General features: G+C 43.6%; 1 protein-coding gene and 1 non-coding gene across 2 annotated transcripts in view; one reads left to right on the top strand and one right to left on the bottom strand.

Moving 5' to 3' along the window:
- Positions 1-26,098, bottom strand: part of CCDC149 (coiled-coil domain containing 149) — a 105,484-nt gene that overhangs the window by 66,801 nt on the left and 12,585 nt on the right. Inside the window, 2 exon segments of the mRNA XM_024119364.3 lie at positions 3,733-3,771; positions 5,238-5,399. Of these exon segments, the coding sequence (XP_023975132.2) occupies positions 3,733-3,771; positions 5,238-5,399 (201 nt within the window).
- On the top strand, positions 16,069-16,142 carry TRNAK-CUU (transfer RNA lysine (anticodon CUU)). The gene has a single exon. It is a non-coding gene; the product is annotated as a tRNA-Lys (tRNA).

The following is a 26,098-nucleotide window of genomic DNA, read 5'->3' as shown; positions in this document are numbered from 1 at the left end:
GACATTTCTTCCATTACTAAGTAAGCCAGAATTCCCTCCCTGGCTTTGGGCTATATTTTTCTCTCCACTGCACTGATTACCATTTAACATCCTATATATTTTAATCATTTTGTTTATTGTCTGCTCATAGCATCCCTACTAGAATTAAGGTGACTATATTATTTATCATCCAAACCAAGACACTTTGGAGAGTACAAGGAGCACTAATACAAATTATGCCAGGACAAGAGGTAACAATGGCAATGATCCTGAGTAAACAGAAGGTCTGGTCGCCCTAACTACAAGGCGAGTTCTAAGCATGAGCTCTGAGTGGACTGCACGACTTTGAACTCTGGCTCCACCAATTACTTAACGTTATTTCCCTTGGGTAATTTACTGGACCATCGTAGGCCTAAATTTCCTCACTTGATGGCAATAATAATAATAACCCCCAACTCCCATGGTTGTGTGGGAATTAAATGGGATCATCCACAGAGCAATGCTGGGCACAGGGTCTGACAGACTGCAAGAGTGAGCGCTCAAAAACACTGGCTGCCATCGTTATTATTTGTCATTCCAAGACTCTCTCGAGAAGGCATGTACAGCAGATGGTTAACACACGGTCCACCCAGCACCCCGTCAACATGACAACAGTAGAAGCTGCCTTGTATCTACAGGATGCCTGGCCATGCCCAGCTGACCTGAGTGGACCCCTGGCCTGAGCCTGGCCTAGGGGGGCTCTCCCCTGGGATTCAGGGAGCAGTTTTTTCCTACAGGTCAAAGACGTGGGGTCTGTAGCCCTCATGTGGTCAGCAGCCACGTTTCCTATTCTACAGAGAAAGCAGGTCCAGAAAAAGAAATGACAGCTGACACAGAGAATGCTGAGGGCAGAGGAGAGAGCTGGGGGCACCTGAGTCCAGGTGGTAGCTGGTCCTGAGGCCTGGCTGCATTTCTGACTCCCAAGGTTGCTGCTTACCCAACCCTTCTGAGGTCCTATGAGCCAGGAACTTCTTCTTTGGCCCAAGCTATTTCAAGCTGCCAAGGGTAACAAAAAGGGTCCTGACCACAGCACACTAATATATAACTGATTAAAAAAGAAAGGGATGCTAAGGAAGCGGAGATGATAAATATTTATTGACGCTCACCCGGTGCCAGGCACTGTGCTAAGGACTCTACTTGCGTACGTTATCTCATTTGTTGCTCACAGCCACAGTATGTGGTGGGTACCATATTTATTCCCACTTTGTAGATGTGAAAGCTGAGTCTCAGACACCCAAAGGAATCTTCCCAAGGCCACACAATTAGTTTGGCGGGTGTCACTGCTGGCTCCCTAAGCCCTTCTATCCCAGGTGATTAAGCTAAGCCAATTAATGTATAGTACCCTCCCACTGAATGTTAGTAGACCAGGAATAGGAGTACGTCCTACACTGGCCCAATGAAACTGGAGGGAAGGACTCGTATTCCATGGCTGGGTTTTCTGCCTTTCCTGCTTCAAGGAAAGCTGATGTTAAGTTCAAGAGGAAGCTGATGTTAAAATCGGTATAATGGTAGAGTGGTCAGATAAAATATAGGATGCCCAGCTCAATGTGAATTTCAGATAAATAATCAATAATGTTTTAGCATAAGTATGTCGCGAATATTGCATGGTACATACTCTTACACTACAAAAGTATTCATTGTCTATCTGAAATTCAGATTCACCTGGGTATCCTGTATTTTTCTTTGCTAAGTGTGGTAGAGAGGAGAGAATGAGTACATGATGACAGTACGGCATCTGAGACCTGCACTACCTCTCAACTTGTGTTTATGCAAGGGCATCGATTCCTTTATTGATTAAGCAGTTTAGAATTTCTGTCACTTGCACCCCAGTCCGTCCTATGTCATCCATCCCAGGCAGGACGAATGCAGAGCAAGCTCACACCACCACACTAAATCCTAAAGGGACAGAAACTAAATGCCATATTAAAAGCTACAAAGCCAGAGCTTAGGACACTGAACTTGTTTTGTTTGTTTGTTTGTTTTTTAGAGCTGTAAGAATGCAGCTTGACAGACTTACTGGAATTCATCAGATTCTCTTCAGTCAGTGTAAATTTTTTATTATAAAGTCACGGAACGTGAATCCACTTACACTGTAAAACTCCTTCATGAATACTAACAAACTCTAAAACCGCAGCAAAGATGACAGCTCATAGCCACCAAAAACACAGAAACAAAAACATTAGCAATTCCACATTAAGGATCCCAATTTTTAAACATTTATGCTAACTTTCTGTGTCATTTTGTTTAGGAAGAAAACAAACAAACCATCAATTAGCTCCATAGAAAATTTTGACTTTAAATCAAACCTGGAGCATTACAAAATAATCAAATAAAATAGGAAAGGAGTGTGGGAGTGAGCAGAAGTGAATGACTGAAAGGATAGCCAGAGGACTAAGTTGTTATTTAAGGGTGAACGTCGTGTGTGTGTGTGTGTGTGTGTGTGTGTGTGTGTGTGTGTATGCGTGCGTGCGCGTATGTGCGCGTGTGCGTCTACTGTTTACTCAGCATCAAAAATCACAAGGTAATGAATCTAAGGAGTTTATATGCTGTGCCAGGTATATGATCAATGAACAAAAACAGGATGTTGTCTTAGCCTTTACAGCTACGAAGACAGCAAACAATTCCTGTGTCCTTATTTTCATCCACCAGTTCTGAAGCCCTGTTCTGGTGCAGAGCATTTCCCAAAACGTGGTACACACAGCACTAACATCACCATCATCCAGGCCCCCCTCAAGCCCGTAAAAGGCTGTAAGTCAGGGTATGTCAGTACAGAACAATTGTAAAGTTGAGCAAAGTGTTAAAACGCAATATATCTATATATATGCATGCAACTGGATTAAAAAATTTGATGTACAATATTCCTGGTCATAATGCTATAAAAGTATTAACTGTCCCTATATTGATCTATACATTTAACAAAACCCCAATCAAAATACCAATAGGTATGGGTTTGGGGGTGGTGGGAATCAGAGGAGGACTTGATAAAATATTTGCCAGTTATATCTAAAAAAAGAAACAAGAAACATCTGAAAAGAAAGAGCAAAGGGAAGGAGAATAGCCCAAACAGGTATTAAAAGTATTATAAACAAAAACAGAATAATGTGGTACAAACAGGACAATACAGGAAGCTCAGTGGAACAGAACAGAATGTCCAGAAAGACACACACACACACACACACACACACACACACACACACACACACACACACACACACACACGGATTTGTCCATTGCTAAAAGTGGACAACCAAAATCCGTGGGGAAAATGGATACTCAATAAACGATGTTGGTTACCATTTAGGAGAAAAGAACATAAATGGCTTATGAGTTTTAGTGAGATGGCTTTTAAAAGTCTGAAGCGGCAGGAGCTAAATAGCAGAAACGGCATCCATCCACAGAACAGTAAGCTAAAGTCCTCTAGCAGTGTGCTCTCAACTCGTGGTTTTCTAAAAGGCTTCCCAACAAGAAAGGGAGCACAGTCAACTGGTGTGCCTTCTGCCACCCTGCTAGACTTCACTGCGTTTCCTTCACCCAATCCTTAGGCCCTCTCTGTAGGCAGTATTTCTCTACCACCCGCTCCCCCCAGTAATACAAAATGATTCTGGGAAGTTAGAAGATTTCTCTACACATTTTGGGATTCCCTAATCCCCCAGTTGTTGTGAGGCATCAATACGAACATTCTGAGAGTTGTCAAAGATCAGGAATAAGTCTTACCTGTTTCCTCTTTTCAGGGGGAAGTGACGGATCTCCATCCTACAAAGAAACCAACGTTACATTTTATTTTTTAAAAATTAGATGTGTGTAGATTCAAGAAATTGAACCGAACTATGAACTAAATTCAGACCCTCCCCTCTCCCGCCCCCTGCAACCAACAATGTGCTGAACCAAACTCAAATATACTTAAAAAATTTTAAACTATAAACTGAACCAGAGTTATTTTGGGAAAACCTCTAAGGAATCACTTCCAATTAGGACCAATCTATATATTTTCTAAACCTATGTGAGCCAAATAAATAAACTGGATTTATCAAAATTACTTTTGAGCAGAGCCTAAACAGAAATAGTATTTCATTTGGTTTGAGTTGAGCTCCTCTTTTAAATAGATCCAAAGGAAAAGTAATGGACACATACAATGCACACACATACTTGAGTTTTCTCTATGGGCTGAACAATTTGGGGGGTGGGGATAGGATATGCTCAAAATAAAAGAAAATTAACTGAGAACTTCTAGTCCTATCAGACTTTTTGTCTTAAAAGGATTCAATTCCTCTCCCTCGTGTGCCATCTGGGAATACACAAATATGTCAGGTGAATGATAAACGCTCAGGAAATAGTACTTCTCTATCTGATGCTGTCCACATATAAGTCAACATTATTTTAACCTCAGGAATCTTTCTACTGTACTTCTGTTCCAGGACAGTTCAATGACCCCAGCACAGACAGTTAAATGTAAGCAATAGTGTCAGCACTTAAAAAAGAGATGGCATCAGTGAGAAAAAAATAAGTGAGAATGTAAAATAGCACTATGCAGTTGGTATCCTCCATTTCAGTAAAATCTGCATCCTTAAAAATCTTGCCATATGAAAACTAGAGAAAATCTAATTGCCCAGGGAAGGGAAAGGTTTAAAAATTATGGAAATATTACTATGCATTGTTTTAAAAAATGAGTTAAATCTGTATATATGGCCTAGAGAGATGTCCAAAATAAAGTGCTGAGCGAAAAGAGCAAGTTTTAGAACAACATTTATATAAAGCTGTCCAATGGAACTCTCTGCAATGAGGGACATGTCCTACAGCTAACTGTCCAATATAGCAGCCACCATGGAAATGTTCTATATCAACACAATCCCATACGGTAGCCACCAGCCCCCCATGGCGATTGAGGGCATGAGATGTGATAAGTGAGACAGTTTTCAATTTTATTTAATTCTAATTAATTCAAAATGAAATTTAAATAACCACATGCAGCTAGTGGCTTCTGTATTAGTGCAGATTTATAACACAAATCCTCTTTAAACAAAAAACCTCCATACAGTTTTAAGTAAATAGGCACACACAGACACATTCAGATGTATGTGTAAGTTCATGGGCGCCAGAGCAAGCATCCGGAAGCGTGTACTTATCAACTAGCAAGTGGGACTGGATCGTGGAGGAAGTAGGGTGATGACTTTCACGTCTTAATTTTTCCACTTTGGAACTCTTTGTGACGTAATACGTACAATCAGCTCACGGTACTTCTTCTTTAGGGACTGGTGGCGCTCTCGAAGCTGATTGGCCATGAGTTTGTACTGGTCCCTTTCCTGCTGGCATGTGTCCAGCTCCTTGGAAAGGATCAGCAGGGCTTCCTTCTTACTCTCCAGCTTTCTTTTACACACCAGGTACTGCAGAACAAACACATGCAGGCGACTGCTCAGAACCATCAACAGGCCTCCCTCCTTTCACCCGCGCTGGGGTTCACACACGCTGCAGAGTCGGTTTTGTTGCCTTTTTTGTTTTCAGAGATTGTATACCCAGAATCATTTGTCAGTCAATGACATGTGAGCCTGAAGGCTGCTACTGTACTTGACATAGACCCCTCATGACAGAACCGAAACCTTGGACATTCATGAACTTTGGCCAACCGAGACAGGAAAAATAATTGATAAATAAGTTAAAAAGCAGAAACCTTTTTAACAATTACACAGATAGCTAAATAAATAGATAGTTGGACCCAAAATTTTATTTAAAAAAGGATTTAGATATCCAGGTAAGATGATGTAAAGTTCAATTAAAATTTTACCAAATGATATAACACGGAAAGATTTAATAAAAATTGTATACATTACTAACAATTATCTCTTGGGAGCAAAATTATGTGCATTTTTAAAAAATTCTTTATACTTTTCTGTGTTTTCTAAATGTTATAGAACACACTTACATGGCTTCTATAATTTAAAAAAGTACAAAAAATGTAATGAAAGATAATTTAATTGAACCATAAATTACAGCAATAGATTGTACCTGCCCATGCAACCCAGCAGACATTTTCTCACCTGAGAACTTTTGTTCAATAAATTCGGTCAGAGGTGTGCACCTTCTCCTATGATTCCAATGCAGACACCCACCACCCAGAGACCAATTTTATGGGCTAAGTATTTTAGTCACACTTTGAATTATCCCCCCAAAGTCGGGTGTATCTTGCTGGAATTCTTCCTCAGAGTTGCGGGATATCTTCGTCCCTCCATCTCCCCACTCCCCACACTGTGACCGACCCTCGCCTGACAATCACCCACCACCTGGACCAGTGTGAGCCCGACTGGGATTCTGTCCTTTTATTGGATCTATAGCACCGTCTGGTGTTATTCACATATGTGAAATGTGGAACTAAATACCTTTTGCATTTGCCCCGTAAAAGACCAAATTCAGAGCATTCATGAAAACAATTTATAGTTTCATTATACACTCTGACATGAGCACTTTGTCATTATGGATGCTCACACAAAGCAGAGAGAAGACCAGCACTCCCATACCATTTGAGTCAATGCTCTTTTATGGACAAAAAGCATTACTCATATATAGTGCTTGCTTGGAACTGACTTTGTTAAGTTCAATTTCAAATAAATGAAAGGGGAAAAAGAGAGTTTTGTGCATTAGCACATTTTTTTTCCTTAAAAAAGAAAAGTAATTGCTTAGCTTCAAAAACAAAGGGGAAAGAAAAGCCATTCTGAGATGGATTTGAGTTCTAAGAGAGGACACTTCCACCTTGGATGAATCTTATTCCTGGCAATAATGAGGTTGGAATCCTGCCTTAAAACATCCTGGATTGTAAGACTTTGACATCGTCTTCGTGGAGGCAAACGGTTCTGTTGCCACAGTGATTTCTCAAGAGTAAAATCCCCAATGAGTAAATATCAGAGGAGAGTAGTCCCCAAACCTGAACTGCCATGTCCTAAGGGAGGTATTGAGATTTCACAGGAAAAAATACCATTTACACACAGTTTAACAGAGCTGCCCTTGTGCCTTCAGTTCTTTGCCTGTGATCAGCAGCCTCGGTTGGCAGTGCTATTAGCACTGGTGGCACAAAACCAGTCACCTTTGTCCCTTCAATGTATCAGATCCAAATCTAAGGCCTCAAAAATATTCCACGTCTTCCAACTTTGGGGAGGAAAATCGCAATAGTGTGGAGACGTTGTACAGTATAGCAGACAAGATTAGAGTCACGTCCAGTCTACTGAAGGGGACCAGGTAAGGGTCACCACTTATTGGCAAAGTAGAATTCAGGTTCCCTGACCTTGAACTGCGATCTCTTACGGTCCAAGAGAGAAGCCGTTTCTCTCCCAAGGCATGGTCCAAACAGGGCCTTGGAAGCTGTTTAAAGGGCAGTGAGGCCTCCATTCCCTCTGGGTCTAAGACACCTGGTAGGTGAACAGGCACAGAGTCCTCTGCTAAGACCCAGTGGCCTGGAATTTGAGGGGCAGCATCACTGCTCTTCGGCTCTCCTTAGGGCATGGAAAACAGGACAATTATGAGCTCCATCAAAGGGCAAGACTGATTCTGTATAGAAGATGAAGCCACACCGAGAAAAGGGCGGTCTTCAGAAAGCCACTGCTGGACTGCTCTTTCTTTTGCTTAGTATGGTCTGGAACAGTGAATTTCAAAAATGTTATTCTACATCATTTATTTTTATCAGCAGAACAAACCTTAGGCTGAAGCCTCATTTATCAGCAGCTCAAAGGGGTGCTGCTCTGGCTGAAGATGGGACACCTCCCCTGTAGTCCTGCCACCCTCGCGTGGCAGCATCAACAAGGAGCCCTGCTCTACATCACCCTGGGATGCTTGTGAAAATGCATATTCCTGGGTCCCAGCTCAGACTACTCACCCTCAGCTCACCCCCATGCTGCCTGAATCATGAATCTCTGGTGGCCGGCTCAGAAATCTGCAGTTAGCACATGGCACAGGTGATTCTTACTCCATCTATACTTTGAAAACCCAAGCACTGGAGGCCTCCAGCTTCATGGTGTCTCAAAAGTTAGAAACAATTAAAATAGTCTGGAGGGACTGATAGGCCAGCGGCAGCTCAGAAGCTCAGGGCAAGGCTCCGTCTCAGAGCCATTCCAGGGTTGTCGGAGCCACCTTTTATAGCACAGAGGGGTTCTAAACAAGTACAAGTACAAGCACAGACTACATTTTACCATCTGGCCAAAGGGCCTAAACATGCAGAGTCTCATTAAAATATCAATAGAAACTCTGGGATGTGTGTGGGAGTGGTACCAGAGAAGGGGATGGAATTTCTTGTTATGATTCTAAAATGGTGACAGTTTAGTCCCTGTGGTGGCAACTGCTAAATTGTCTCATTTTCTATCCCTCCAATTGGAAACAAACAAGCAAAAAACTGGAAAGAGAGAAAAAGGTGTTGAAGATCCTTCTCCGTTGGCAGCTCTGGACAACCAGCACATGCATGGACTCAGCCTCAGCCTTAGAAAGGACCAGAAATAGAACAGAAAGCGAGACAAGCCAAGTCACTGTGCTTGGGACGTTTCCGCTTCTAAAGGAGGATGAATAAGTGTAGACGATGGAGGGGGTGGACAGCAGAAAATCACCAGGCAGAGTCGGGAAGCCTCTGTCCAGATGTAAGTCTAGCAATGGGCTAATCATGAACCACTGGGACCCTGGGAAAACCACGGAACGCAAGGAACAAAACAAAGTCACACTGCCTGGGCCTCAGTTTCCACACTTGGAAAATGAGTGGGGTTCCCAGAGTGCCCTCCAACTTGAGGAACCCATGATTTTAACATCCCATCCAATATCACTGGGGTGCTGGGGAGAACACTGGGGGGAGGGGCTCCAGGCCAGGAGGTATGACTCACTTTAAGCACCTAGAAATTGCTTCCTCTGCCTTGTCTAGGGCAGAGCCAGCTCAATGATTTCCAAAGATCACCTGCAACAGTGGCAGTTCCCTAATCTCCAGACAGCTGCGGTTTCAGGACAGCCACTTGGTTGGAAAGGGTGCTGGGGCTGAAGCTGTGTTTGCAATAACAATTTACAATAGAGTGAGAAAAGGCTAAATGTCTGAGTGGTCAACATTAGTGCCTCTCTCCAGTATTTCTAGTTCTCCTTTCCTTGCAGGCGCTCGGAAGGATTATTCTTCCCCGTTGCTTTGGAGTAAGGCAGAGCCATGTATCTTGCTTTATCCAACAGAGAGGGACTGGAAGGAACATGAGTCACTTCCAGGGTAGAAGCTCCCAAGAGTCAAGGTATGAACTACCAGCAGAACCTGGATCATGGAACCAGCACAGCAGACAACTGCCCTGAAGAGTCATTTGGGTCCACAGAGAAATTTGTGTGATCCAGAAATAAACTTTTGTAGTGTTAAGGTACAAAGATTTTGGGGGTGTTTGTTATCAGAGCATAACTTAGCCCATCCTGACTAATACAGTCCATAGCAAAGTGTAAGGGTAGGGAGGCTGATAGAGATCATATCTGCCCCTGCTCTGTGCTTCTATTGAGTTACCACAATGATGAAGAGGATTAATATTATCACTATTATTATTACTAACAAAAATGAAAGTTGTATGGCAAATGCTTTCCATGTATAATCTCCTTTAATCCTCACAAAACCATAATGGGGTTACTGTGTTATTATCATGTACATTTTCTAAATGAGAAAGTGAGACTGAAGGAGTTTATGTAATATGCCAAGGGTTTGGCAGAGCTAGAATTCGAACCCAGGTTTTTGTACAGCCAAGCCTGTGGAACCCCAATTCCTGACAAACCAAGCACTCAGTGAAAAAGCAATCAGAATATTCATGGAATTGGTTACTACATCTAGTTGGTATTTTCAGCATAGGGAAGCTAAGAAAAGGGAATTTAAAATTTGGCTACTTTTTATACCTAGAATCTCTTGACCCACCCCCTTCTAAAACTAGATACAAGGGCTGAAGGAAGAAGAAAAAATAAAGAATCCAGGAGCATCTCTCCCCTCTGCTCCTCCTGAGGGAGCCAAGTAGAGGCAACAAGGTTTCCATCCACTTAAATGACATGGGATAAAACTAGAGGCTGTTTTCTCAAAAGCAGCTTGGTCCTAACAATTTTCTATAAGCTGTAGTTGCTCTCAATCATTCATTCAACAAATATTTTCTGGGTGCTTTCTATGTGTTAGGCACTGAGCCAAGCATTTGGTCTCCTAAAGGGATAAATGGTCCTGGGGATTTTGAAATGGAAAAACATGATACTTGGATAACAAAATATAATTTCCACAATTCCTTATGGGTTTTTCTGAAACCCCCAAAGTTTTGAAAACTGAAAATGTGTTCGCATCCCGTTAGTGACCTCAGCCTATGTGAGGGTTTTTATTGTCTTTATGCCACTGATTGTGCCTTTTATTTGAAAGTCACCCTTGCAAATCTCTGTATAGTCTCAAAGACATACTGGTGACCAAAATCAAATCTTTCGCAAATAGCAATCGTCCAAAACCTAAGAATTTATTAGATTTTGACTTCCTCATGTAGGCCAGGAAAAACCAAAAGTGTGTTACATGCAGTAAACGTTCAAGCTGCCACAGTGCTTACGTGCCTATTCCCATCACCTCACAATGTCTTTATTCTTGAGAATTAGCATGAATGCTGGAGTGGAAAAAAAACCTCCCAGATACCCCAAGTGACTTGCCCAATTGCAAAGAACAAGGTTCCCAGCTGCCAGCATCTTCCATAATAGTGTCTTCCAAACTGTGGGTCACGATACATTAGTCTGGGTAGTGAAATCAATTCAGTTGCAACCCTCATTTTCTTTAAAACAAAAAAAAGAACAGAAAATAGCGTGAATCCCATGCAGTAAAGGTAAGCATTGCTTCCTGAAACTTTTCTTTTTGCATATGTGTATACAAATAAACATACATATATGCATGTTTTCACACATTTATGGTGGACTGCCATTTCAAAAGTTTGGAAATGACTCTTCTATAATAAGCCACTTTGCACATTTATTCATTCATTCAACAAATAGTTAGTAAAAGGCACCAGGAGAGGCAAGATTGGGGCTGGGGGGTAGGTATTGGGCAGGAAAGAAAAGCTACACAGAGGAGATGATGCTTGCAATGAGTTTTGAGAGATGAGTAGGTATAAAAGGCACCCGAATGGAAGCCATTATGTAATAGAAATAATTAACCAGTTCTTTGCGATTGAAGCACAATTCTGATTAATTAATACCTGCTCTGCCCACCTTACTGAGATTGCCACGAGCTTGAAATTCAACGCACTATGCTAAAATTTGGCTTTGGAAATGTTCTCAAAATTAAAGGCATTATTTTTACAGCAGTTAAAACTTACAAAACATTTTCCCAAAGACTCTCTCGTTCGATAGCCAACACTATATGACAAGTGTGACAAAAACTGCTTTGCCGGGGCTTCCCTGGTGGCGCAGTGGTTGAGAGTCCGCCTGCCGATGGAGGGGACACGGGTTCGTGTTCCGGTCCGGGTAGATCCCACATGCCGCGGAGCGGCTGGGCCCGTGAGCCATGGCCGCTGAGCCTGCGCGTCCGGAGCCTGTGCTCCACAACGGGAGAGGCCACAACAGTGAGAGGCCCGCATACCGAAAAAAAACAAAACAAAAAAACTGCTTTGCCCATTTTACAGACAAGATAGCTGAGACTGTCTTTCCCAGAGTCACAAAGCTAACAACTGTCAGCTCAAACTAGGGCTCTTAACTGCAAATTCCAGGCTGTTTTTAGTATTCTATATCAGTACCAATTAAATTATTAGCAATTCCACAAATTACCACTCTTGGGTCAAACTCTATTTTTAACAAGACACTCTAGGAGATAATTGTGTAACTGAAAGCAATGCATTTTAATTCATAGTATTTTGAGACCCTGTTTGGAAGACAGGCAGCCCTCCTGGGGCCTTTTCAATCATATTCCATGCGGAGTGGCTGAGGAGATACAGGCTACCTAGAGTCCTGCTCAGTGGTCAGCCAACTCCACGTCCCAAGTGCTCTGGCTAGCCGAGTGTCGGCTGATGGGCAGTTCACCACGCTGGGGTCTTCATCAGCTGAATCACGGGCATGAGACACTTTATTTTTCAAAGAGCACTTGAACTCATAATTGTCTAAGTTGTGACTCAGGCCCTAGCCCTCTTGGCTAACTCGAATTCTACCCCTGCCCAGCCCTGCAACAAGGTGATCTCATACGGTCCAATGACTTTCACTCTCATCTCTGTGCTGATTTCACCCAAACTGATATCACAGCTCAGACCTCTCATCTGTACTTCTTGCTCTGCTATCCAATGTGTAACTCTATCTGAACATCTCAGAGGCATCTTAAACTGAACCCTTGATATTCCCTCGGACCTGCCCCGCCCCGAAACTTCCCTCTTGGTAAATAAATGGGACAAACCATATATGGTTTTCCATGAAAACCTTGGAATCATCCTTGCCTCTTCTCTTTGCCAGCCCTCATTTAATTCATCAGCAAATCCTATGGGCACAACCTTCACAAGACATATTGGATTCAAATACTTCTCACCCACTTCTACCACTGTCACCCTCCTTCAAGCCACCATTATCTCTTGATTGGACTGTGGCCTTAGCCTCCTATTTCTACCTCCTGCTTCTACACACCTACAGTCTATTTTCCAAGTAGTGACAAGAAAGATGCTTTTCAAATGATGGCAACATGTGGTAGCTCAAAATCCCCCATGGCCTCCCATCACCTTTAAAGCAAAATCCAAAGTCCTTCCACTCCCCCTTGCTCACTGCTCTCCACCCTCACTAGCCTCCTTGCTAGCTTTGACCACATCAAGCCAATTCCAACCTCAGGACCTTTGCACTGCCCTCTGCTTAGATTGTGTGGCTTCCTCCCTGGATTCATTCAAATCTCTGTTGTAATGTCTCCTTCTCAGGAAGCTCTGCCACCACGCAGACTCTCAATCCCCTTATACGGTGTTACCTTCCTTCATAGCACTTATTACTTGACCTTGAGTTACATAACTAATTATTGATTTACTTTCAACATGTCCCGCCCCATGGCAGCAAGAATTGTGCTGTTTCATTCCAGATCCCCAGTGCTGAAAACAGCACATAGTGCATAGCTGGTGAATGAGAAAATTCAGTCTTACTATATCTTCAACATACCTGTGACACACGTGGTATGGTACCCATTTTACAGATTCTCAAACTCACAGCTAGTGAAGACCTCAGGAATGATCTAAGTCAGGGCCCTCACTCTACAGATGAGGAAACTGGGACTCAGAATGGTGAACGGACTTATCCAAGGCTGGCTAGTAGGCCCCAGAGTTAAAACCTAAACTGAGGATACTTCTCATTCCAAGTTCAGCACAATTTTCACATTACCAAGTTGAGGTACACATTCTTGGCTGGGGAGACATAAATGTCTATAAACTTACAATGGTACCTGGTACTTTTTTATAGTCATAATAATTATTACAATAAAATAGATAATAATAGATGATAGTAAGTGGCCAAATCATCATTCATGAATACTTACTAACTATAGTATGTTAAATTCTATAAAGAGATGAAAACAAAGCTCCCAGAACACAGAGAAACGCAGTTTAGAGTGCTGGTTGGGAGCCTGGCAGAAAGAGCTGGAATGCCGGAGTTCAAATCTTGGCTTTGCCACTCACTAGCTATCAATTACTTAGCCTCTCCATGCCTCAGTTTCCCCATTTATTAAATGGGTACAATTATAGTATCTTCACAGGGCAGATGTGAGCACTAAAATAATTTGCATATGTAAAACATTTAAAATAGTTAAGTGCTGTATCCACATTCATTGTTATTACTACTATTTTTATCAGGAGGCAAGTGATCATAGCTTGGCAAAGAAGGTACTCAAAGAGTTGGAGCAAGATGTGAACATTTGAAATGGATTCCGAAGAATAGGTAGAAGGATGTGTTTTGTTTGGGGCTAGACGGAGTTGTGACAGGTAGTGGTGATGAGAAAACAATACTCCTGGCAGGGAAAGAGCCACAGCAAAGCACAAAGGTGAGAAGTAGGAAGACATATTGTCAGAACAGCAAGCAACGAGCAACGCGCTGGGCTGGCTTCGGTGGAGGGGTGGGAATAAAAGCTGTGTGAGATAAAGCTAGAAGGAGAGATAGATGGTGGCCGGGTCAGAAAGGGCCTGGAAGTGTTGCTGAGGAGTACAGATTTTATTCTGTCAGCAAGCAGGAGCCCCGAGGGTTTCTGAATAGGGGAGTGACGTTAAGAATCCTTTTAGGAAGACAGTTTCGTCCTGACATCATGTGGTGTAAATTATCTTGGACTATACAGCTTGGGTAGAATTGGTTGCCAAGCTCACAAGGGGAGGGAAAGGATTTGAGGTTCAGGGTCCCCCGTGTAGACACAACTCTGGATCCTGCGTTTTGATCCAAACTCTCAGGCCTACAAAGAACACGCTGGCTTTGCTGTTTCTTAATGCGGGGTCTGCTATCAACTTGTCTAATGCAATATTGATAGGCAGGGTACTACCCAGGCAACCAGATGCACTCATGGGTTTAGCCTCAGCCTCAGCCTCAGCCGCTGGTATCAGAATCACATCAGTGGGCGAGTGGGTGCCCAACGACACTCCAAAGAGCTGAGCTGAACAGGCAAATGCAGCACTTTTTGGTCACTCGGGTGGGACCGAGGGATACACACTGGCTTCTCCTTAGGCCTCCATTTTTGCTCTACAGTTAAGGTATAATTCAGCTTGTCAAGTTCATGCGTAGTGTACAGACCAGGGATACTTGCTCTCTTCTCTACCCCGGAAAAGGAGGGTTTTTTTTCAGGAGAGGGGAGGGAGAAAACAAATTAGTATTTTTTTGAATGTCTTCTACGTGCTAGACACTGTTAGGAGTAATAATAATGAGAAGACGACCTTTATTTGATTATAAGAGTAAGTGGAGCAGCCACTATTTAGTGAACATTACTATTTTCCAAATTGTGCCAAATGCTCTATTTGAAACATCCTATTTAACCCTGTGAAATAGGTTGTTTGATTAGCCCCATTTTGAGCTGAGGAAACTGAAGCTCTCAAAGAGGTCAATTTATCCTTCATCATGAAGGTAATAAGTAGCAGAGCAGACTGTTCTCTGCATATACCTGTTAGGATCCTTTGGTTGTGGGCAACAGTAACTCACACTCTCTCACAGGAACATGTTGGAAGGATACTGGAACTCACAGAATTGGCAGGAAGACAGAGAAGTAGACCTAGAAACAGGTAGGCACAGAGGTGACTCTGGAGGCAGGACCAGGAACCACCAGGTCTCAGTGCAAGAAAGCTTGGGTTAGAGGCTACTGAATGGGGTAGAGATGAACTCCGTTATGTTTCAGATTCCTTGTCTCTCTGCTCAAGTGTTTCTCCAACTGGCCTAATGCTGATCACGTGTCATCCTTTGCCTGGGGGACAGGACACCTAGACTGTATCCCTCCAACCTGTCCCTCCAGATTATACCCAGTGGTAATACCACCCAAATTGGGGTGCTGTTGAGAAAGACAAATGAATGCTGGGAAGTGAGAAAACAGCAAATGTTCACCACAATAGCCTAGTGTTGGGCTGCTCCCCGCAGGCCCATAAGACCAAAGAAAGAACCCGGAGTCAGCAACAGAGACATCAGTGGTTTAATGGATGCAGGAGCTTACACATCTGAAGCAAGGTCCTGGAGCGACACCCTGTGCGCAGCAGCTGGCAGGCAGGACTTGGCGGCAGGCTTCGCTCCGAGGGGGAAGGGGGAGATTGCCAGTTACAGGGGGAACTGATGTCAGGTTGGCTCATCAGTTACCAGGGAAACCAGCAGAGGAGCACATCCCTCACCACTCCTTTGATAACAACAATCACTGGCTGGGACCTGGGGCAAGTATGTAGGAAGGTCAGTCCTGTGAGGAGGGTGTAGGTGAAGCAGGCACTGGTTGGGCAGGGGGACACACAGAGAGCAAGAGAACAGCCATCTTGAGTGGCCTGACCCTACACCTAGGGAGATCCATCCTATTGAGCTTATTTCTCAACCTTGCTAAGGTTCCCCTTCCAGTGCTTCACGAATAAAGGTTGGAAAAGAAATGGTGGGCATTTAGGGAAGTCCCTGGTGGCCCAGTGGTTAGGACTCGGCACTCTTGACTGCCGAGGGCCCGGGTTCAATTCCTGGTCAGGGAACTCAGATCCTGCAAGCCTCGTGGCGACCAAAAAAAAACAAAAAATGGTGAGCATTTAATAGCAACTTTTATTTGAACTAACCTCTGAGCCTCTACTCCTCATTCACAGAAACACATATACAGTGGTGAAGTTTACATGGCTCCAGTGGGGTATATAAACCTAGCAATTGGAGAAAGGAAAAAAAAAAACACCACACCACCAAGTACAATGGGTAATCAGTGAAACATGAATGGAATAAACTTGGTAAAATATGCCCAGTTTTTGGCATGTATACTAGATATCATGAAATGTTTTTATTACCCTCTCAAAAACAGATTTCTTTTGAATTGCATTTCAATTATATTTTTAAAGCAGAGCTTATAGCTCGTTTGTTGATGTTAATTCATGCCCACGTGCAAACACCTGAAGGTAGGCCTTGTGCTTCTCAAGAACCCAAACCCACCGTTTTCACCACTGAGTGGCTTTTATCTACCCATTTACTGTTACCTGCAATAAAGCAAGTCATAATGGCTACAAGGAAGATCATAATAATTAAATGACTATCTGACATACTACATTACTATTTGGATGGCTTTACAACCAGATAACGGCTGGGAGAGATGAAGGTAGCCTGGGCATCAGGGAGGGGACCTCTCCGCCAAGTGACCCTCTCTGTCAAACAGTGACTCATGGTCCTTGGCAGCTTTTACTGATGGGATCAGGCTAGCTCTCATTAACTGCTGCAAGAACATGGCTTGCTAATCCAGACAGGCTTCTCAGCGTGATGATAAACACATGTGGCTGAAGGGTTCCTGTTCAGGAATAATTTAGAAACTTCTCAACAGCACACTCACTCTTAGTCTGAGAGGTATTTCCTCCCCTGGTCCCCCTCTGCTTTCTACTGTTACTCTCCTCTTCCTACCTATCCTCTCTCCCCCATTCAGGGATACCTCCTCCCCCATCCAATAAGTAGCACCAGGTAAACAGTATTCAACAATCAACAGGCCTTCTCCAACCTCAAAAAGCTACTCCCTCCATTCCTGGAACCCCTACTCTGTGCTGCTCAGTGATCACTAGCTGGGACCATCGTTTGTCTGCCTACCTGTCTAGTCCAGGTACCAGTCCCTTTGAAAACCGTAGCTGGGACCTGCCACTCTTCTTTAAAAATATCTCCATTAAGGAGAGTGGCAAACAAGAGCCCTCAATGTCTGGCTGAAATCCAGTTCCCTGACTTTTCCCGCCCACTATGTTTCTATCAAGGCCCACTTACTGCTACCCCAAACTCGCTCTCCCTAACCTCTCTCTTTTCAGGGTCAGCTCCTGGACCCAGCTCACAAGTCCCTGACTGGGAAGCCCTCTGCCATCCCCAGGCAGAGTAAGAGCTTACTCCTGGTGGCCACACGGCATTCTGGGTACACCCTGATTAGAGTATCACATGCTGCATCACTGTCACCTGCCCACCCCGCTGCCTCCCCAGACTGGGGTCTCCTTGCAGCCAGAGTCCAACTCATTCACCTTTGCATCTCCAGAGCCAAGCACAGCTCCTGACCCAGATTGAATACCCACAAAATATTTGAGAAATAAATGAATTTCAGTTTCCATGAAACTGAAAAATATTTAAATACATATTATCTATAAATTTATTTATAGATATTTATAATATATATTTTTAGCAAGATAGCCATCAATTTTTATTAAGCTTAAATCTCTAAATCCCATTTTAGCACCACGTTTGGGGGAAAAAAGTCCAGTTTTATATAAACTCGATGTGTACGGAGAGGGCACAGGATAGCTCCTATAGAATTATCAAAATGGTGTTTGTATTTAACCTCATTTTTATCACTTCAAATGAGCACTTCCCTACATCATCTGGGCATATACTCCACCACCTTTATTCTTTGAAGTCTTGCAGAATCACTGTTCTAGATAGAATACAGGACTGTGACCTGCAGATACACGTGTGTATACTTAAAACTCCACCAGACCAAGTTTGGGCATCTACAGGGTACATGCCATTTGGGGCCTACCATACGCTGATGTCCACTTGGCTGAAGTCCTCCAGCTGCGGCGATCCCAGCCACGCACCGCTAACCCGCTGGTGCCTTCGTGCGAGTCTTTCCTGTCCATGCCTATCTCCTGTCTCCAACTGTACAGCAACCTGAGCATTACACAGCCTTCTTCTAAATCTGCATTCGCTTGTGAGACTTTCAGATAACATTTCAGCAATTTCAAGTTTGTAACCTAATGATTCTAATGCTCTTCTCTAAGAAGACTTTTTATTTTTCAAAATTTTTAAAAATTTTTTTATGATCTACCTTTGTCAGAGTCACCGTGGCAGTTTCCCCTCTCTGGTATTACTTTCGACTGGCAAACTTTGATTATTTGAATGCCCCGGGGGATATGCTGAGATTTAAGTTAAGTGAGATTTCAGGTAATTGGAAGAGTTTATAATGTGAACCATTGTAGCTGGGGGGTATGTGAAATTCACTGACAGTCTTGGTTAACTGCAGTCTTGAATAACCAAGGTTTGCCTGAATATCTCTTTCAACCTTTTCACTCCTGTTAGTTCTCCTTTCCTCCCTCTGCCTATTTCTCACTCTCCAAGGAGTGTATTCTTTTTCTTTTCAGGCCGATAAAGATGAGAAAGAAGCAAGGGAAGAAGATTGGGTTTCCTTATAGTTGGCCGGATGCGAGCTAGGAAACCCCTTCCCATTTGCTGAAGAGAGCATATGTTTTTAAAAAATCATCGCTTGCCTGGAGTGAATTTGCTCTCCCCCCTGTGCCAGGCTGATCCGACCTTGCCTCGGGCCGAGATGCTGAGGGTGGAGCATGCAACTCTGGTTCGTTTCAGAGACTGGGTGCTCAGGATGGAGCACAAAAATTCCCTGTGCATCTGAGGCTCTCCCCTTTCCATCCAGGTTGCCAAGAGCCTGGGATATGCTGGATGAAGGTGACAGCCCACATCACCAACCCTCACATATGCAATGACCCATTATAACATATAACAGTCACATATGGAATGTAATGATAGATTCGCTGGTTACGTCATTATATGATAATAATTCGATTCAGTTGCAGAGGCCTCCCCCTGTGGGCTGGGTGGCAGCAAAAAGCCAGCAAAGCATGGACAACATTTCGGTCAAACTGCCTTTCAAAGTTGTAAAAATGCTGTGGCTCTACTTCCCCTTGTCTCAAAAAAGAAATCATAAAAAACCCTAACATTCCCCAAGACGGCGCCCCCCTGCATATCTGTCGGCTCTTAACCTCTCAGCTCTGCCCCCAAACACCTGTGGCCGTATCGTCACTTTATATATGAGGTGCTGAGAGGACTAAGTGGTGGCGTTTGCAGAACTAGAACTGATTCCTGGACCATGCTTTAAGGAGAGGGAATTTGGGAGATACAGAGACAAAGGAGCCATTAATAGAAGCAACGTGGCACGTGGGATTTAGACTGAAATGTGGGTTTCACTGCCATCACCTACCACTGGGCCATGGGAAGCCCCGCACCCACTCTGAGCTTCAGTTTCCCCTTTTATAAATGATGATATCAACAACCACCATCATTTATGGAAGCTACTCAGTGCCCAACGATGATTCATCATTTCACATGTATAAATCATTAATCCTTATCACAACTCCAAAAGGTAGATGTCATTACCCACTTTTACACATACAGAATCTGAGGCTCTAAGAGGTTAAAAAAAAGGCGTGCAGCCTGTAAGTGACAAAGGTGGGATTTGAACACAGGCCTGCCCCATGTCCTTTCTGTTGCAGTGCACTACCTCTCTCACAGAAGAGTCTAAGGATTTTATAAGGCAATGCATGTTAAAAAAAAAAAAAAAAGCACTCAATAAAGTCTAAAGGCATCAATCTTATTAATTATCACAGTATCAAAAGAATCAAGAGAACTGTGTCTGCCCTATTCAAAGAAAGAAAACAATCTCCATTCCTAAGTTTGTCAGCAGACCTTGCCTCTCTGAAAAATATTTTCTCCCTGCTGGGATGAATAGCTCCATAAGAGGGCCAGAGTACTCAAGATGAAGAGTCAACTCAAGATGGTGCGTTTTGTGGGACTATTCCCTGGCTCCCTTCTCTCTGATGCTTGAGTCAGGTGCAGATGCTCTAAAGCAAGGAGGTGTTCCATCCCCGTCTGCCCCAGAAGGCAGTCATCTGCAAACTAGAGATCTTGAAATCAGCCATGCAAATCCATCACCATTTTAATTATCCAAGTAAATAGAGCTCTTACCACCATCTGCCAAGATTTCCACCAGTCGTGATCATTAAGGTCCCCCAGCAGTTCTTTCTGGATGAGAACCATGGAGTCATTGCTAAAGGGCCACTTGGGCCCAAATTTCCGCCTACAGGATGAAGGTGTCCCCAGCTGAAGCATGTGTCTCGGAGCTGTTTTTCCCCCTCTCTACACCTTGCTCATATTTTTCTGAAAGCCGTTAATTTGCTCCTTCAAAGTAACTTCATCTTTGTTGTTCTTACTTCCTTTCCACCAACTCCAGGGGGTACTGATGAGTGGGAAATTTTCCTCCACAAGAACAGTCAGCTCAGAACTCAGCCCCACAGCAAAAAGTGAGGTGGAGATTCATTCTGGAACACGGGTGGGTGTGCAATCCTGGTGATTCGAATCACCAGAGATTTCAGAGACCGGACTAAATTGTAAATGCTTCTTAAGACTCTGTCCAGGTCTGTTTCTCTGGCTGATAACTGTGCAAATGAGTTGATTATGTAAGTGAAAGGCTCCCGTGGGCGACCTGAGTTAATTATGGCTTTCAGGGAAAATAGCAAAATCCTCACTAGCTACAAATCACCAATGGGCCACAAGGCAGTATTGGGTATAACTGTACTTGCTTTCCTTGACAGTCAGTTGGTCCACCAACACCACTACCTCTGTCATCACCATTCCTCAGGATAGCATTTAAATGACAATAAAGTGATTACTCTTCTCCTAGTACAGAATTAAGACCTGACACTCAAAATATTCCTTGGGGAAGGACACAAAGACATCACTGATGCAGGTAATGTCAAAGTTTGGGCATTTCTCTTTCACTAAAGAAAATTCAGTGATAATCAGGATCACCACAGATAGCAGCAACAAATTGCTAATTGCTAAATATATGATCGGGCTGACCGCTCCAAAAGGCAATGACATTTCAGAGGCAGAGAGACCTAAAAGTATATGGAGGGCAGCGGATATGCTGAGTAAGACCCTGAGCTTGAGACCCAGATATGACCATGGAAGCGTCAGTCAAACACAGAGGGCAGACCCTCCTCTATCAGTGACGGTGTACCAGGCACTTTACACACATTAGCTCATTTGTCCTCACCATGAGACCCTACAAGGCAGGTACTGCTATGATCCCCTATATACATATAAAGTGCTGGTCAGTAAGATGGAAGCAGAAGTGTCCTTTGGGACTTCTGGGAAGTTTCCTTAAGGGAGAGGTCCCCAACCCCCATACCGGTCCGCACCTGTTAGGAACCTGACTGCAGAGCAGGAGGTGAGTGGTGGGCGAGCAAGCAAAGCTTCATCTGCTGCTACCCATCCTCCCCCCAACCCTGTCCGTGGAAAAACTGTCTTCCACGAAACCAGTCCCTGGTGCCAAAAAGGTTGGGGACTGCTGCCTTAAGGGGAGAGGTACACTCTTGCATGTCTTCCTCATCCTGAAATATATGGTCCACAAAATAGAAAACCTCACTCTTGGAATGGAGCAGCAGAGCAGAGAAATGGAAGGTGCCTGGATCCCTGACAAACAGTGAGCTGCCATATCAGCCCAAACTGTCTACCTCCAAATTTATTGTACATGTGTGCGTATGGCTGTTAGCATAACTGAGGCACTCTTGGGCCTTTAAAGTTTCTCCTGTCCTTTTGCTGACCCTACCCACGACTGTACTGTGCAGTAAGTCACTTCTCTGTCATCAAGGGCTTTGTATTGATAGTTAATAGATATTGTTTAATAATCATTAGGACCAGGTGGCCTCTACGCTCTGTTAGTCCCCAAACAATGATGAAAACCTTCACTGACGTATTCCTTGTGCCCACGAGACTAGTTACTCATTCATGAATCTTGACTTAGAAATGCACGTCCTGTTTCCCAGCACCTATCCCAATACCCCTTTAACTATAAAATTGTCCCCATGGCCCCTAGGCAGTGCAGGTGCATCTGTGAATGCTTCCAGATCATTGTCCCCTACCCCATCCCACCCTGTGAGTAAATTACCCTTTAATAAACTGATCCATTGACTGTATGGAATTGTTTGCCTCATTTTTTTTTTTTTTTGGTCTCCCGATGCATTCTCAATTCAGTGGGCACTTTTTGTTCCCTCTGACCTTCAACAATGTGAGTGAGAAATACAGATAATTCTATCTTATTTAAAACACTATTATTTCTATTACATTAAAATTAATCCTAAATAATATACTGATATGCCAAACAACTGATATTGAGGAAATTTCAGAAGGAAATTAATAAAACAATCCCATTTACAATCTCATCAAAACTAATAAAATACCTGGGAATAAATCTAAATAAGGAGGTAAAAAACCTGTACTTGGAAACCTGTAAGACACTGATGAAAGAAACTGGAGACAACACAAATGGATGGAAAGATAGACCGTGTTCATGGATTGGAAGAATTAACACTGTTAAAATGACTATACTACCCAAAGCAATCTACAGATTCAATGCAAGCCCTACCAAAATACTAATGGCATTTTTCACAGAACTAGGACAATTCTAAAATTTGTATGGAAACACAAAAGACCCTGAATAGCCAAAACAATCTTGAGAAAGAACAAAGGTGATTTCAAACTATAGTACAGGACTTCCCTGGTGGTGCAGTGGTTGAGAGTCCGCCTGCCGATGCAGGGGACACGGGTTCGTGCCCCGGTCCAGGAAGATCCCACATGCCGCGGAGCGGCTAGGCCCGTGAGCCATGGCCGCTGAGCCTGCGCGTCCAGAGCCTGTGCTCCGCAACGGGAGAGGCCACAACAGTGAGAGGCCCGCGTAATGCAAAAAAACAAAAAACAAAAAAAAAACTATAGTACAAAGCTACATCATCAAAACTATATGGTACTGGCACAAAAACAGACACATAGGTCAATGGAACAGAATAGACAGCCCAGAAATGAACCCACACTTATATGGGCAGTTAATCTATAATAAAGGAGGCAAGAATTTACAATGGAGAAAAGACAGCCTGTTCAATAAAGGGTGTTGGGGAAACTGGACAACTACATGCAAAAGAATCAAACTGGACTACTTCCTCTCACCATATGCAAAATAAATTCAAAATGGATTAAAGACTTAAGTATAAGACCTGAAACCACAACACTTCTAGAAGAAAACATAGGCAGTACTCACTCTTGGAATGGAGTGATAGAGTAGAGAGACAGAAGGTGCCTGGATCCCTGACAAATGGTAACCCCCATATCACGTATCTATATTTTCCAAATCTGGCGTGGAGGGGTGCAGTGAACTCAGATTACTTGGATATTTAAAGTTACATCCACCACGACACAAGGTTTTATCATCTCTAGGCATCAATAATACCTTCAGCCACTCAGTTTTCTTCCCCAACCTTTCCTCCTTCACAGATTCAGGTCATCAAGGGCAGGGACTCACTGCTGCGATGAGGACACTCTGTGATGGGGGTGAACAGGCAGGGGTGGAAGGCTGGAGTCCCTCACTTCCACGGAGCCGGTGCTTGGACAGGGCTGGGTCACCTGGCACACCTGCCTTCCACCCACAGCACAGAGGTGGTGTCCTGCCCATCATTCAGGATGTGGTTATGACTGCAGGTCTCCTGACACCACTTTTGCTCAACTTCCAACTGAAATTGAAGTCATGGCAGGAGTCTGGAACCAGACCCCAAAAGGCTCTTTTTCAGCTCAGGTTTTTAGGCTTAGAGCTAGGTCAGCGGACGTGAGTGTACAGAGGGTCTGAACCCAAGGCTCCCAGAAGGAAAACCTTCTAACCTTCAAGTTTAAAAGCCTAGCTCCACACACTTTCTTCTTTTTGAGTGACCATAAAAAAGGACTCTGAATTTCTGAATATTTCATAAACACTCTGAATTTCCATCTCTTCATCTATAAAGACACTACCCCCTGCTCATTCTAACTGGTAAAGTAGTTATAAGAAATTGATTAAGGAATACAGAGGAAGGTGACAACATCGTGTTGCATTTTGTACCCCAACTTTTAGCAAAGTGCCTGGGACATAGTTAATCATCTTAAATATCAGTGGAGGGAAGACAAATGTAAGGAATTATTTTTATTTGTTACTGCTCATGATGAGAAGATGGCCATAGGGACCAAAAAAAAAAAAATAATCGCACAATTTCTTTGCATGAGAGTCAACCATGGGTGGCAAATAACCTTGGAACAAACTTAAATTCTAGTCCAGAGCAGAGTTAAAGGCTGGCATCTGTTCAGACACACTATAGTACAGGTCAGAGTCCATTACAGAAAGTAGCTCTTTATAACCAAACGATTTCCCACCCGCAGCTTCTGCCTGACTCTTTTCAAGCAATATAGCTAATAGAATAAAATTCCAGTTTGGAAGAAAGGAAGGAAAAGAAGGGAAGGTGGGAGGGAGAGTGGGAGGGACTTGACTTCTAGTAAATTCATAAATCCCTTAGAGCTTATTAAAAGGAGATTTGACTTACTACCTTTAAAAGATCACAATCTATATTTTGAGAGTCAGAAGGCCTATAAGATCAAATGGGGATAAGGAGACTTGGGGGAGAAAAAGAGATAAGAATATTGTTCTGCCAAAAAAAAAAAAGAGATGTCCTTGTTTTAATTCAGCAGTTTTTCAATTCAAGTATTAGCTGAGAATCCAGTGGGGTTGTCATCTCTTTCATGTTTGTTCGTTACATGCAGCACATTGTTCTGGGCACAGTGGGAAATTAAAAAATGAATCTACCCATCCTGCGTTGAGTGACTCCAGGCTGGAGGCAAGACGTACATAAATAATTCCAACGTGAGGCAACCCGGGAGACGCTGGTCACAGAGGTATGTCTAGATGCTTGGGATTGCAGAAGGCAAGAGACCTTTCAGTTGGGGGTCAAGGTGGTCATGACGAAGCCTTGAAAGAAGAGTGAGGAGAAGTGAGAGAACAAGAGTTCCTGGCAGAGGGCACAGCTTGAGCAAAGGCCAGGCGCATGGAAACACAGGCTTCCAGCAAAGACCCCAAAGTGGTTCTGTTTGCCAGGAACACAGGACATGTGAAAAGGAGAAATGCAAAATAAGGCTGGAACGTTTGGTCTGGGTGAAAGTAAGAAAGGCCTTAAATGACAGTGGAGTCCGAGCCAAAGGCAGAGCCAATAGGGCCGTGGAGGGCTTTGAGCGAGGAAGGTCAGGATCACAGTCCTGCTTCCAGACCCTTGACCAGGCAGGGATGGACTGGAAGGAAAGGCAGAAAGAGATGCAGGAGACAGGGAGGCTGATGAGGAGGCACCTGCAAGAATCCAGGGTGGGGAGCTGACTGCTGGCTCTTTGTGAGCAAGTGCTGGGTCTTGGGCACTGAAATCAGCTGAATACGAGGCTTATTCAAAACCCCAACAAATGAGGAAGGTAGAGTGGTCACCAGGAGACTGGACTGAGGGAGAGTGAGAAGGGTGCAAAGTCACAAGGTGAATAAGGTGAGCGCAGAAGAGGCCATGGGATGGAAGTTGCCCAGGAATTGATCGAGCAGTCTGCAAACACATTAGAAGGTCTGGAAAAGCTGGAGACTGTTGGGAAAGCAGAAAAGGTTACAGATTGACCCTGACAGCATTCACCAGTCTGGAGCAAATTAAAAAGCAAATTGGAGCTGGCTTAAATAAAAGGGAGTCCCATCGCTGCCACCTCCAATATCTCCTTGGTCGTGGGGTCTACAGATGGCAGAGCAAGCAGGTACGTCAATCTGCACTTCATCAATATGAATTTTCAATGGCATCATGTTGACAGCAGCAGCTGACACATC

This window comes from Physeter macrocephalus, chromosome 7 (genome assembly GCF_002837175.3).
Source record: "Physeter macrocephalus isolate SW-GA chromosome 7, ASM283717v5, whole genome shotgun sequence".
Lineage (NCBI taxonomy): Eukaryota > Metazoa > Chordata > Mammalia > Artiodactyla > Physeteridae > Physeter > Physeter macrocephalus.
This window is presented reverse-complemented; position numbering and strand designations above follow the sequence as displayed.